The 15,799-nt window shown below is 35.8% G+C and overlaps 1 protein-coding gene across 2 annotated transcripts in view; it reads left to right on the forward strand.

Annotated features, from left to right (window-relative positions):
- The first annotated feature begins 8,539 nt into the window (after nt 1-8,539).
- Nucleotides 8,540-15,799, forward strand: part of Olfm3 (olfactomedin 3) — a 219,963-nt gene continuing 212,703 nt past the window's right edge. Inside the window, exon 1 of one of the 2 annotated variants that reach the window (XM_031375244.1) lies at nt 8,540-9,017. In XM_031375244.1, coding sequence (XP_031231104.1) covers nt 8,949-9,017 — 69 coding nt within the window. In that variant the 5' untranslated portion in view covers nt 8,540-8,948. Of the gene's footprint in view, nt 9,018-9,063; nt 9,201-15,799 lie in introns of those variants that run through there. The other variant, XM_031375246.1, reaches the window with a different exon arrangement.

Below are 15,799 nucleotides of genomic sequence, written 5' to 3' on the forward strand. Positions count from 1 at the left end.
ATGTAATTGACAATCCAATCATAGTATAATGAGAATATAACAAGAATTTCCTCCTTATGAGTCTACACATACTTCTGCTTGCTTAAGTCTTTTACTTTCTATAGTGATCATTTCTTAGTCCCTTTCTTTCTACCTTTTATCATTGTTCAGTTGGAATTTTTGGAAAGGAGGAGCCCATTTCCTGTTTATGATTTTTTTCAGAAATATTGTGTGTATGCACATATATATGTGCAGGAATGCATGTGTACATGTGTGTATAAGTTTTTTCCCTTAGAGTTCCCATCTCCACCACTAATTAATACACTCTTGAGCAACAAGGTAAAACTAAAAGTTTCTGTTGTTGTCATATACAGTTAATTAACTTTCAATTTCTCATTACAATGTATCCTGAAAAGTATATTTCTTAATCAGAAAGCTCAATAATGTCCCAGAGTAAATAAAGCTTATGTTATGTTTTTTCCTTGAAAATTTAAGTAAGAGGAAATGTTTAAAACTACTAGCATAGAGAAACCTGATTGATATTTGATTGTGAAACTCTGCCAGCAATTCCATTGATTGTGATATTTACATGGAATAAACCATGTATTTTTAATAATAAAATATTTTATTCATCAAATTCAATGAGTATTTTTCAGTATTTAATGTTCTTTGGGAAAACTCATTAATGCTAAATTTACAGAATTCTACTTAACCTTAGAATACATTGGACATTATTTTTGAGTGATGGCATCATGAAATTTAGAAAGATTATGTTGTTATATTGTATTCTAATTCTGTTTCTCATTGTCCATTGTCTCCCTAAATGAAATGTAGGGACAAAAATGGAGCAGAGACTGAAATGATTGGTTGATCAATGAACCGCCCAGCTTGGGATTCATCCCATGGTGGGCACCAAACCCTAACACTATTACTGATGGTATGCTGTACTTGCACACAAGAGTCTAGCATGGCTGTCCTCTGAGAAGCTCTACCAGCAGCTGACTAAGACAGATGCAAATATTCACAGCCAACCATTGAAGGCAGGTTGGAGGCTCTTTTGCAAGAGTTAGAGGAAAGATTGAAGGAACTGAAGGGGATGGCAACCCCATAGGAACACGAACAGTGTCAACTAACCTGGACCAGGGGGAGCTCCCAGAGACTAAACAACCAACTGAAGAGAATACATGAGCTTGTCCGAGGCCCCAGATATATATGTAGCAGAGGACTGACTTTTCTGGCCTCAGTGGGAGAGGATATGCCCAATCCTGTAGAGACTTGATGTTCCAGAGAGGGGGAATGCAGGAGGGTACACTCTCAGTGGTGAAGGGGACAGGGGGTGGAGAACTCCCCAAGGGGGGATGGCGAACAGGGGGTAACATTTGGGATGTAAATAAATACAATCATTAATTAATAATAAAAATAAATAAAAAGACACACACACAAAATCTCTGTTCAAACAAACAAATTTTAAAGTCCATCCCTCAATGGGGTTTTATTAGATATAAATGCTATTAAATTTTCAAGCATTATTATTTTACTTAATGGCTACTTTTGGTAATATGGTGATGAATGTAGGAGGAGATCCAAAGCATACATTTCTGGATATTAAAGTATTCCAGGGCTAGTAAGTGAAATGGAGGTCCAGACCTATGATTACCAATAAAAGTAGTAAGTGCCACAGTAGAAACAGGAGCCCTATGTCAGAGATGAGGCTGTATGAAAACCAGAAAGGGAGTGTGGAGGGAACTGAAGTGTGAAACCAAATACAAAAGATAGGAAAATAAATTGAAACAAGCTACCGTTTGTGGAAATGCCTGTGGAGATGAGATTGTGGTACCTTGGAAGAGTTACAAGTAAATCAGTAGAATTGGAATATTTTCATCTAACATTTTGGAGAGCTGATACTAGGGAGACCCAGGTTCATGCACATAACCTGTGTGTTATGCTAAGAGACATATTTTTGTCATGAAGTCAGTGGGGAGTCACTGAAGGATTTCTGAAGGATCATATTTGCATTTTGAAAGGATCTGTGCATTCTTATTAAACACTCAGCTGTGATTACACGAATGATCATCTCTTTGCTGAACACAAATTCATGGATTTGCAAAGATTAAAGTAAATTAGAAGAAAAGACCCATGGCATAGTCTCATTAGCCTAAAACTTGCCAGTCACATTCCTATCTTGTGAATAAATACTAAAGGACTGGACATTAAACTCTATGAACTATTAAAAGTCAATGGAATTTCATATGGTTCTTATGCCAGGCACTATTATCTATAGCAAAGTTTGGTACACTTTATTATCTTCTAGAACTTCTATGATGTAAAGTTGTGAATTTCTCATAAAAATCAAGAGACTCTCATAGCATTGGAAAGAACATGATTATTGGGTAGATCAGAGTATATAAATAAATATAAATTTGGAGAGGGGTCATAAATTTATTTTTGTATAATCTTAAGTTTCACTAATTTGCTAAGCCAATGATATTGTCTTCAAAGCAAAATTCAAAAATCATTATCAAATCAGCATTTTTATTTGCTTTAATTAGTCCATTATTCTTGCTTAAAATAAATTTATATTTGGTTTACAGTATTTCTTTTGCTTTCAATAACACTGTTTCCTGTTGTCTACAATCATGAATGTTTTGTCAAACCTGATGGAGATTATTTTCTGTATTGCTGAAAGCACTCAGTTAAAATGGCAGTTCTATAACATTTAACATTTGTTAAAACTCATTTAAACAAAAAAAATTTTTTAAACAGCTTTGTCCTTTCCTTGTTTTATGGTAAGGAAGCATTCTAACAATTTCTAATACGTGCTAAAATATAATTACAAACATATTTTGAAAGGGAAGATCTGTATACTCCTTGTGGGAATATTACTTAAGCTAGCTACTATCAAAATTGGCATGGAAGTTCCTTGCAAATACTAAAAATGAACATTCCCTATGGCCCAGTTAAACCACTGAAGGGCATTTATCCAAAGGGCACTAAGTTATCATACCCCATAAATATTTGCATACTAAACTTTACTGTACATATTTGGAACAGTTGAGCAAGCATCCTACCCAGATCTCTGTAAACTGAGAAGCAGATGAAGACTTGGTACATTTACACCGTGGAGTTTTTCAGGCATGAACAGAATTAAATAATGTCATTTTGAGGGAACATGTTATAGCTTGATATTATCATAACAATCAAATAAAGTCAGTCTCAGAAAGGCAAACAGTATATGTTTTCTCCTATTTGGTGATCTTACATTTTGTATAGACACATAAAATCATGTGTTGAGTATGACATGAAACTATAAGAGAAACTATCCAGAAACAAAAGGGACTAAGGGATTGGGAGGATGAAAAGAGGATTCATAATTTTTAGGGATGTCTGTTCAAAGCATATTTTATATATTATTATTATTATTATTATTATTATTATTATTATTATTATTATTATTATTATTTACCTTTATTTTTATTTTTTTACACTCCAGATTTTATTCACCTCCTGGGCCACCCTCCAACTGTTCCACATCCCATCCCTCCTCCCCGCACCCCTGTCTTCACGAGGATCTCCCCACCCCCCCATCCCACCACACCTGACCTCTAAACTCCCTGGGCCCTCCAGTCTCTTGAAGGTTACATGCATATTCTCTGACTGAACCCAGACCTGGAGTCCTCTGCTGTATATGTGTTGGGAGCCTCATATCAGCTGGTGGATGCTGCCTGGTTGGTGGTCCAGTGTTTGAGAGATCTCAGGGGTCCAGGTTAATTGAGAATGCTGTTCCTCCTACAGGATTGCCCTTCTTCTCAGCTTCTTTCAGCCTTCCCTAATTCAACAACAGGGATCAGCTTCTGCTGTCCATTGGTTGGGTGTAAATATGTGCATCTGACTCAGCTGCTTGGTGGGTCTTTTGGAGGGCAGTCATGATAGGTCCCATTTTGTGAATGCTCCATAGCCTAATGAGCTGAGTCCATTCAGAGGATCCCAGGTGAGAAGAGGACATTTACTTTGAAAGTTGTGCTCTGACCTCCAAGAGTACACCCAAATTCTCACAAACACAGCACAACACACACACACACACACACACACACACACACACTAACAATGTATAATATTTACAATTAAAGTAAAAAGAAATGAAAATGCATTTAATAATAGAGTGACTAAAATTTGGATACTTGATACTAATATGATTTTACCTCATAATATTATTATTATTAAATAATAAATTAATAATTTGTGATAACTTGTTTTTGCCTCTAATGGTATTGATAGTCAATCCTAGGGCCATGAACATGCTGGGGAGGCTATGTCACTGGACCTTTGACCTTGGTTTTCTCATCAGTCACTACCCTCTACTTCACATTATCTTATCCTTGCATTTAAAAAGCTGTATTTTCATGAAAAGAAATAATTGCAGAGGTTAATTACTAGATTATATAAAACAAGAATTTAGCAACAAAACGACAGATATTTTCTCTTCTTTTTTTCATTTAATGTTGCTAACTTGCTATGTCTCTTCTCTCTGTGACTTCCAGGCCTCTTTGCAATAAGAAAAAGTCATGTCTCAAATTGATACACTAGAGATAAAATATTGGATGAAAACACTGAGTTTGAGGTGTCTAGAGGAAATTAATCAGTGGCATCTAGTAAGGATTGCATATGTAAATACTGAATATGATGTAATTAGAAAATTATCTCATTCATTTATTTAATCACTAAATCATTATTGATTAAGTGACATCCAAATGCCAGACATAGCTCTGGATGCTTGAACACAAAAGATCCTTCTCAGAACATATTTTAATATAAGGAATAACCCACATAGAAACTAGTAATGTAACAGCAACCAATTAATAGATTATTATCAGATTCTTAATTTAGAGCAGTTAGGAGGAATGGAGGATTAGGTAGAACTAGTTTAATATTAAACAATAAAAATTATTATCTGAAGGACCAGAAAAGCAAAATGTAAAACAAGAAAATGTGCAGGAGGACTGTACAGGTGAAAGGAATTATGAATTAACTCATCAATTTTCACTTATGTAATGAATGTAAAAATATAACAAATTCTAGAGGTTTATATTACTGTTAGATAATTCTCATGTCCTGAAGCATGAAATCTCTCAACATTAGGTAACAAATGAAATCAAAATACTATAGGATTTTTTAAAAACATACTGGGACACATCTAAAATATTAAAGTACCACAAAAAATGGAAGAGTTATACTACAGTCTTTCATACAAACAATATTGAAACATTTCAAATGCTTATGTAAATATATTACACAAATAAGAACTTTGTTGTATCAGGTACACCCATTTCAATGTTATTAATTTATCTTAGTATTATCCATGAAAACAAATTGATTTTGAAACTTTTAGTGGTATTAACTAAAGTTTTGATAATGCTGCATAGATTTCAAATTAATTTCTATCCATTGTAGGCATAACAGCCTAATTATTTTTAAGATTATTCAAGTACAAAATACTATCATGCACACATTTAAACCTGAAGATCTATAAATGTTACATAGTTATATATTTTAATGTTTATATTTCATAATATGTTTCATGTTGACCGCAGTCACCAATCAGAAATCACAAGATAAACAAAATAAACAATTCATTTTTTTTCTATAAGTTAATGACTCTTTGGATTAACCAAGGGAAGATAAAAATGGAAAGCATTTCATAGACTTTCTCCCTTACACTAGAAATGTTCCATAGATGGATATATACAGATACATTACACAGTATGACCTCAATGTCATTAAATTGATTGTATGGAAATGTGATAGGTCTTTGCCACAAAACAAATGACTAAGTAAAAGGTAGAAGTCTACTTGGAGAAATTAAGCAATTGTGCTGCTTTATCTTAGCAGGGAGCCAGAGGGAGGTAGGCTGCTGGTGAATATCTGCTGCTTTCTTTGCAGCTTTTGTTGTGCAGTGGCAGGTTTAGTAGAGCTTTGATTTATTACTGAACTTGATTGTTCTCTACAAATGACTGAGCTTCTCTTAAAGAAGTGTGCTGTAAGTATGCTCTGATCATCTGTTTTCATTTGTATTATAATTACCATGCAGTGCTCAGTTTGGATCTCTAGATATCATCAGCCTCTCCCATCCGTTCTTCCTGGCAAGCTTTCATACACTTTGTCTTATTAACTATTTATTACACATGCTACTCCAGCCCTGAAAAAAATGCAGAAAACTGGAATTTATGAAAATATCTACATAGGATTCTTATTTCAATTACTGTTATTGTGAGTTATGAACATAAAATATTTTATTTTTAGGGGGAAATGTTACAAAAATACCTGTTGATCTTTAAGTTTACAAATTTTATGTTCTCATCTTGCAGTTTCTGTGTTCTTTAAGTACATCTTCCAACATTTAAGCAAGAATAGAATACTTTCTGTTGGCAGGTTCTTGTTTTTAAATAGAATTATTTTATAAGCTACTTTAGGAAGAGAAACTATATCTAAATACATGTTATAAAATTATCTAGTCTTAAAAGCATACAACAGAATTACAAGCATTTAGACTAAATAATAAGTAATGATCATTCTGTAAACTGTCCCCATTTGGTAACTTAATTTCTAATTCCTTAATCTAATAGAAGTTTGTTGACAAGAGTGAGAAGACAGATTCTAAGTAGTATATATGAATCACTGAAAAAAAGAACTTCATGTTATGCCACATTAATAATGAAATGAAAGTTGGTTTAAAAAGCAGTTGTAAATAAAAAGCTAGCTTTAAATATGCTTTTGAAAGTTATCCCAAAGTGAATGAAGACAACTCTGAAGACTCAAGATAACTGTTTTTAATCTTTTTATCATGTAAAACACATGCAATTATAAATATGGTTATTGTGTTATCATTAAACACTAAGCAATTTATCCCATCTCTTTTATTTTGTTATCTCTTTATTATGCATAACTCACCCCTTCATAATGAAAAGTTCAAATACATTTTGCTTTATGTCATTGACATATTGTAGAAAACATAAAACAAAATAGTTATATGCAGGCAGACATAATTAATATGTTTAAAATAAATAATATGGTATGAAACCTCTGCGGCTATAGTTGTCTAAACATTTGAATATCAATTATGGTTTTCACATTGGAAATAGAGTAGTTTTAATGAAAATTTAGAGGATTTTTTGTGCATAGTATGTGTCTGATACCTCAACTAATTTCTCTACTTAATGTGAAAGGACATATAGGTAAGATCTATAGCTCTGGTCTGCAGACCTTGATTCTTAACTAAGTATTAGTTCTTTAAAAACCAATAGAACCTATATTATTGCAGATGTGGTTAAATGAGAACAGTTATTCAAATGACTGACAAATCCTCCTGCCTCTTTTTCTCACTGATCGCATTTACATTGCTTAAGTTTTTTCTCCCCATGTGGCCAAATAGTCTTTTTTATTAGATATTTTATTTATTTACATTTCAAATGTTATTCCCCTTTCCCAGTTTCCCCTCCAGAAACCCCCTATCCCCTCCCCACTCCCCCTGCTTCTATGAGGGTCTTCTGCCACCTACCCATCCACTCCCACTTCCCCGCCCTGACATTCCCCTACACTAGGGCATTGAACCTTCACAGGGACAAAGGCATCTCCTCCATTGATGCCCAACAAGGCTGTCCTCTGGTACATATGCAGCTAGAGCTATGGGTCTCTCCATGTGTACTCTTTGTTTGGTAGTTTCATCCCTGGGAGCTCTGGGTGTGTGTGTGTGGGGGGGGGGTTCTCGTTGGTTCATTTTGTTGTTCTTCTATAGGCTGCAAACAGTTTTAAACAAATAGGGTTGTCAGAGTATAGTCATAGGTTTCATAGTGAGTGAGGGTGTCTTGTTTTTCCTTGCCTCTTGGTTTCCCGCTCACTCACCTACATGTGACTCAGCTCTGAAAAACAAAACTCTTTTTGGTTAGTTCAAAGCTTACAAATCATTTACTCTGCCATCTGCTCTGTGCCCCTTATGGATATTGTGTTTTCCTCAGATGCTAGCACAGGTCACATTGACCAGGAGACTATATATCTGGGTATTAATGTGTGGTCATGGGGAGAGATTTCAGTTGAGGTGACTAATGAAGTATGTCTGTACAAAAGAAAAATGCAAAGCCACTTCAATTGTTCCTGCAATGTACTTTCAGGGTTGCAGTATCTCTCCCTATACTCCCCCCCACCCAGAAAAAAGTGCACACTGCCTATCCCAAAACATTTTTCCAATTAAGTGTTTGTAAGTAGCTATACACATCTCTAAATAATTAGAAGAGTCTATTATTTTTAGCATGTGCCTGGAATAGAAGAAATAACTACACCGGCATTTCATTCGCAAACTTTGTCTAAAGCACCCAATTTTAAAACAAGTCCTCTGTCAATGACAGAAGGTTCCAGTGCAGTGCCTGTTTCATAATACCGTGTACAGCTGACTCTCTGCGGCTCAAGTTGCCAGCAAAGGCTGAACTGGAGCGTAAGAGTCCTTTGGTTAACAAATTCCCTCAAAATACAACACCCCCCCCCCCACGTACAAAACCCCAGGAGCTGTAGTGATGTCATATCCGTTGTTCAGGTCTCCACACCTCTCAGCAATTACTCTCTGTATCCTTTTGAGTCAAAACTTTTGAGGTGGGTTGGCTCTGTAACAGAAGGGGAGAGGGTAGACCTGGGCGCACCAGGTGGAGGCGCTTCAGCACCTCGGCCAGCACCCGCGGCAGCCTGTCCCAGCCTTCTGAGCTCCAGGACTCCCCACTCTGAGATGCTTGCGGAATGATCGCCCCCCAGGGCGGCTGCCTCTGCTGCCGCTGCTGCTACTGCTGCCACCGCCGCCGCTGCCTCTGCCTCTTTCCACTCTTCTCTGACTGGCAGGCAGAAAGTGCAACTGACGTGGGAAAGGTCTCCGCAGTGAGTGAAGTGGCTACATAAAACAGAGTGAAGAGAGGCAAAAAACCCACATCAGAATGCAGGCGAGCTCCAGCCTTCTCAACCTCCTTCTTCTGTCTTTATTTGCTGGATTAGATCCTTCCAAGGTAGGGGCAATATTTTGACTCGTTTAAAATAAATGTGCAAAATGTAACGACCTGATCAAGATGCGGGGGGGAAATGTCCAAAACGGCATAGGAGACTGTTCTTTCAGCGACCCTGTGGTGTTTAATGTATCCATACTGCTTGGAAGATAAAAAGGTGAACTACCAGAGGGCTAGCTTCTTAAGGTAGTGTCCTGGTGTGAGGGGGGAGGGACCAGAGTGAATATAATGTACATGGGTAGCAGGCAATGCGGTTCTCCGGGGAATTTAGCTGATTCGCTGTCCAGCTGCTTAATGTTCTCTTTTAAAGTAGGACGGGCCATGCAAGGGAGTTTGCAGCAGACACAATGCAGTTTATAAGCCTGTGTTTGTATTAGATGGTGAGCTGTCTCTTTGTTGAAAGCAGGGAAGCATTTTCCAGCTGATGCTGGTCAATAATACTCCCATCGCAGACGTGCTGCGGTTTGTGTCCAAAACATTGGGGAGGCTGCTTGTAACCTAGGACAGAACAGCAAAGCTACACTATCTGCATGGCCAAGAGACATTGTGAGAGGGACTTCGTGTGTCTTTTCTTTCACTGAAAAACATTAGGGAACCCCGAGGAAGTTCTAGTGATCTGTGCTAGGAGACAGGAAGTGAGAAGCCTGTTAAACTAAGGAGGGCAATAGAAAGGATGAGTTACGATATAACTGTGGAACTCTGTAAATTATCCAGCAATGAAAGTGAACGCTCGGCTCATCTGGTACAAAGCAGGGAGCAATGGAACTATGTTTCAGCGATGTGTGAGGAAAGCTTTTAAGGGATGGTCATTTCTGAGAGTCAAGCATTCTAAGAAAAGCATAGTTCTCTAGAGTAAGGGATAAGGCAACTGCTAGAATAAGGTACAAAAAGAATTTATAAAGATTTACATACTTATTTGGTGGACAGCAATGTGACATGATTGGAAAAATGATGCTGTATTGTAAAAGGCATCCAATGCTGTGTTTTGAATTCTTTAAAGCTATTATATGAATTTACATTGTCTGTGTAATTAAAGGAAACTATTCACTATAACAAAAGTGTAACTAATTGCAATCTATTCCTGGTTGTGATATTTCGAAGCTTACCCTAGTATATGGTATAAAATTATATTGGTATAATATTGCAGGCTTTTCCTAATTCATATTTAGATCGATCTGAGAAAAATAAAACAATTTTACTCAAAACCTATAGTTGTCTTGACACTGACATTTTGAAAGCTTCAAACAGTGTGTGAAAGCCATGTTAACAAGCCTAGTATATATAATAAGCATTTTACACCAGATAAAGCATCATTGCTTTGTTTATATATTGATTTTCCATTTATATCTCTGCCTTCATAGTAACATATTCCATTCTGATTCTCAAGTTATATTGGCTAAGACTAGTATATTTTCTCATCTAGCTAATTTAGAATATCTTATAAAAGTATACATCAAAAACACAATTAACAAATTAATACGGGATAAGTTTCTGGACTTAAAATGGGGTATGGCTTTCTGTGAGAATTTGGAAGTGTGGGTTCTTAATGACAGCTGTATGATTGGTTGGATGTGTCTGGAATCTTTTAGTGTATAAATACAATCATTGTTTGCAATTACTTCATAATATTTTATTATATAGAGAGTTGATTTCCCCAAATAAGCATCTCTGCTTTGGTTAATTTGATCTTTGTTAATTTTTATGACACATGATTATTCAGTGATTTAAAACTTTCCAGTTAGGTCAGTCTGAACTCTGAATGCCTGGTAGTTCTGAGCTGAGAAGTCCAGGGGAGAAGAGGAACCATACACTTTTCAAACTGTGCTCACTTTCCAGATGTTTCAAAATAGTATTAAAAGGCCATATCATGACATTTTGCTCCATGTTACATGAAATGACAGATAATACTAAATACTTAATACTAAGTAATTTAATTTAGAAATGTTTTGGATTTGTAGACAAATATCATTTTTATGAGAGCAAATAGAGTCTAATTTTATGTTTCACCAAACTAATTTTGTTTAACAAGTTGTTAAACAAGGTCAAATAAATCAAATGGAACATTTCAAGTAGTTACACTGGGTTCTCAAAATAATTGTCCACCCAGCTATAAACTTTACATTTTCTCAACTTTAATTTATTTCTGTCCAGGTTAAAAGTTTATGGTTTTAAAGATCAGGAAGGCTATAAAAAGTTACATATGATGAAATTAAAATTTATCAATATAGTGCCTCAGATGACTGCAGTTTAGGGATACACAAACATTTCTTAAGATATACCACTGAAATAATTAGAAATTCTAACCAGATGCTGTTTGTATGTGGGAATACTATGCCAACATAGATTTCAAAAACAAATTTATTTTCTGTGATTCTCTACCATCATATAGTCTGTGTTTACTGATAGTATGAATACAGTTATACAGAGATACAGGTAAGATGGTACGGTAGGAGATCTCTTGAAATTTGAAAATATATTAAGGTATAAGTTTCTACCTATGTCAGCTAGCTCCATTCTACATATCTCTGTATTGTTTTATTTAATTTTTAATAGATGATAATTTACAATCACTAGGACCAATTCTGCTAACTCAACTATGCATAACCATATATATAATGCCTGCTTCATGATCCCTGTCTAGTGATTGGAGTTTACTCCACTTTTTGCATATACTTCATTTCATTCCTCTCATCTAATGCACTACAAAATTGGAAAGATTAGCATTTCCTAGCCAAAGGGAGGCAATTTGCTACTAATTAATCATTTGTATTTTCATATAAAAATATTGATTTTTCCTCAGTAAATATATGTGAATTATGATTTCATAATTAAAGTCTAATTAACAAGCTTCCAGATCCTTCTAGAAAAGCATAAACTCAAGAGCATATGTCACTGCCTATTTTAGGAGATGCCAATCAGTTCCATTGTAATAGAATTTCTAAATTATGGGGAATATCCATTATCAGCAACACACTAGTAGAATGTTAAACCTGAAACCTGTACAAGATTGCTTAATTTTTCCTTTCATGACAAAGAAACGTATCTGGATAGGAAGTTCCTGACAGCGGCTGCTAGATGGCTCTCTGTGCTTTTAAACTGAAGGCACTGAGTTCAGTAATGACCTTGATAGGAGAGTGGGCTTCTTCTTCACTCCTTTAGAAAAAAAAGAAAATTAAACAGACCATCATTTGAACATTATAACAAAGCACAATACCCATGAATCAGAACCATAGAATGTTCTCCTTCACAGTGGTAAACCATGAAGATGAGAGGTTGTAAATATGTCAGAATAGGCTTCAAACAGAGCATTTATACTGAAGCCCCACTTGGAGAACAGTTTAAGCAGGTAACATGAGCATATCTACATGTTGTTGAGTTGTCTGGACTTTATAAAAACAGTTATATTATAAATATTTTGCAAGATATATTTGATAAGGGAATATTTCTTGAATTGAGGATGCATACTATCTTATCACCAAAAATAAAAATGTTTTGAACTTAGTGCTATGAAGCTAGTTCACTTCATAAACACCAACTGTAAGTATGATTCAGCAACAACCTCCACTACCAAACAGTTTTGCTCTATCCAAGACAGCAAGGCAATCAGAACTCTTACACTAAATAAGAAAATTGTGTGGAAGTCATATGAGTGTAATGAGAACTAAGGAATTTTCAATAGTTACCTTGATAAATGTTCCCCAATGCCTATTCAAAATGATCAGCCTACTTTAGAACAATATATGTATTGATGGCATTTGGCAAGACTACGCAGTTACACACAAGAAACCCTAATATTATAAATATCTAGAGTTCAAGGTAACTCATCTATATTTTGAAAGAGCAATTCCCACTTTCACTTTGCCTAAGTCTTCTATAACCTAATTGAACTTTCACCTTGGAAAAATAAATGCTATTTCTTACTCTTCTTGAAGGAAAGTTGAAAAGGTTAAAATGGCACAGGTTTCCTTAATTTTCTCTCTTAAAAAGTTATTTCTGGTATCTTTCCAACTGATTATTGTGTATTCACTGCTCACTGTCAGAGTGAAGCATACATCGGGTTTATCATTTCTGGTCCTGACTTTTCTTTGGATAATATGTGTATATCTTCATGACGTTGTGGGAAAACATGATATGAGGACTCCTAATATGAAGCTAGAAGCCTAGATATTCTTTTGTGTGTTCGTGTATACATACTTGTTCATATGAATATGGGCAGATCCACAAGGAGTGTTGCAAGCATATATGTGTCTGTGCCTCTGTGGTGATCAGAGGTTAATGTAGTAGGGTACCTTCCTTGATCATGCTTTACATGTTTTCTACTTAGGCATGGTTTCTCACTGAACTCAGAGCTTGCTGTTATGGTTAAGCTAGCTAGCCAGTTTGCCCAAGAAACTCTCTGTTTCTCCCTCCAGAGTGTGCTGAGGTTATTAGCACCCAGGAGACCCATCACATGAAGATCAGAACTCTGGTCCTTAGTCTTACACAGTAAATGCTTTCCCATCTTAAGCAGTTCCCCAGATTAACATTCTCAAAATATCTTCACTGCAGTTTAGAATGGCCCTCTAATTCTATAATAATATTTGATAATTCATCAAAATTTTTCAACTTTCCTTACTTGGTGTACCTTTTGAGATCACAAACTTAGGAGTCCTAAGAATGAATTTCTTACATAACGACATGGTGTTTTCAATCTTGTGTTTACAAATCAGAGCCTCCAGTTAGCTCATTTCTACACCACAGTCCTGTTCTCCTATCTCCTCATATTTGAACCATAAATTCAGGCTTTCCAGTCACCCTTCAAACTCGACAAGATCATTTATCTGCCTAGTGATTCTGAAGGCCAAACTTTCATACTTTGGCCAAAGTGTGTTTTTATTGAAACATTTCCTTTAGAAAGCAAAATGAAAACTTATATTCTCTTTAAATAAAAATTCTTATTGAAGAGATATAGGAGGCAGGTAAAAAGGTTCCACATCAAAAAGTCTGTGGCTGACTTTTTTCCTAAGCAAGTACATGTTTAAGAATTTTCTAAAGACTGGGGATTATTAGAAGAAGCCCAATTCCTGTAATAAGAAAATTCACCAAGAAACTGGATAAACCTACACACTTCATAATAAGGTATGACACCTGACTTAAGTGTTAAGTAATAATAATTCTGCCTAAAAGCAATCAAAACTTAATTTGGCAGTAGTGAAGCTAAGAAAAGAGATAAGAAACAAACTGTTTTCTTGGTGGTTGAGGTAAGATTACATTGGGTCATGGAGACAATCTATGAATTTACATATATAAGTAATACTTCCTTGTTGGTAAGATTACATTGGGTCATGGAGACAATCTATGAATTTACATATATAAGTAATACTTCCTTGTTGGTCTAAAGTATTCTAGTAATAGCAAAGGATATTTTAAATGCCAGCCTTGTTTAAGCACATGGTGGAGATCTGGTCCATAACATTTTAGTACAACACAAAAAGGACCGCTGTCAAGGCTGCATACACAACTTGTTAGTTAAAAGCTTGAATATTTTCTTTAAATATAAACTTAACACTATGGTTGCAATATATATTTATGACTTTCTTAGTTTGTTGCCTGTAGTATAGTACATTGAGCCTAAATCATAAAATTTTATAAAAATTATAAAATGATTTTTAAAATATAATTTTAGGAGCTAGAGAGATGGCTTGGTAAGAATATTTACTGTACTAACACGAGGACCTAACTTGAAACCTCAGAACCCACATCCAAGCCCATCATGCCTGCACATGTCTAGTACCCCAGCTAAGAATAGAGACAGGCAGACACTATGCTAACAGGCCAACTCAAACAGCCTAACCAAGAAAGGGCAAGCTTTGGGCTTCCTTACAATGACCTGTCTCAAAAGAATTGGCCGGGGAGCTGTACTCTGGCCTCTATGTGGGCCAAACACACAATATGTAGATTTTAAAATACATTTTTGATCTAGTATGAAATTAGAGAAGGAACATGAAATTATAAGAATTATACTTTAATTCCTTACCATTAAACTTCCCATAGTCAACTAACTGGGATAATAATTCGTGTGTGTGTGTGTGTGTGTGTGTGTGTGTGTGTACTAATATATCAATGGGGCTTAAAGAATTAGAACTAATATTAATATATATGAAGATACATTTTTTTGTGGAATTGGTTGGTCGAATGCTTGCATTATGTTATTTATGTTCCCAAAATTGCACACGAATCCATATGCAAGACAGTGAGCATTCCTGCCACAAGTTGGTTCTGACTGGTAAATAGAGTTGCCTATGGCCAATGGCAGAGAGACAGAGGAGACAGGGAGACAGAGACAGTACTCTGTTTGACAAGGAGACAAGGGGAGAGAAGAAGGTTTTTGAATCTCCATGCCAGGAAAGGAATAAGATGCAGACTTGAGAGCTGCAGAAGGCACACCAATCATGTGAGAGCTGGGGAAGGGCAACCACAGCCCCTCCCAATTGGATCTAAGGCAGCAAAGATGGAATACAGATTTTAGTAAGTAATATAACTCAGGAGTATCAGAAGGGATGCATTAGAAATGTGGAAGTTTGGGAGTGGCCTACCCATTGAGCTGTTTAAGGCGTATTAAATGCAAAGCTCTGTGTGTGTGTGTGTGTGTGTGTGTGTGTGTGTGTGTGTGTGTGTCTTTCATTTGGCAATCCAGAACATTAGGGCAGGTAGGGAGGAACTTGAGCCACCACCACTGGAGCGATTAAAATAACATTAATCATGTCCTGCTACAACATTTAAATTGCATTACATGCAAATACTGT

Source organism: Mastomys coucha, unplaced genomic scaffold (genome assembly GCF_008632895.1).
Source record: "Mastomys coucha isolate ucsf_1 unplaced genomic scaffold, UCSF_Mcou_1 pScaffold16, whole genome shotgun sequence".
Taxonomy (NCBI): Eukaryota; Metazoa; Chordata; class Mammalia; order Rodentia; family Muridae; genus Mastomys; species Mastomys coucha.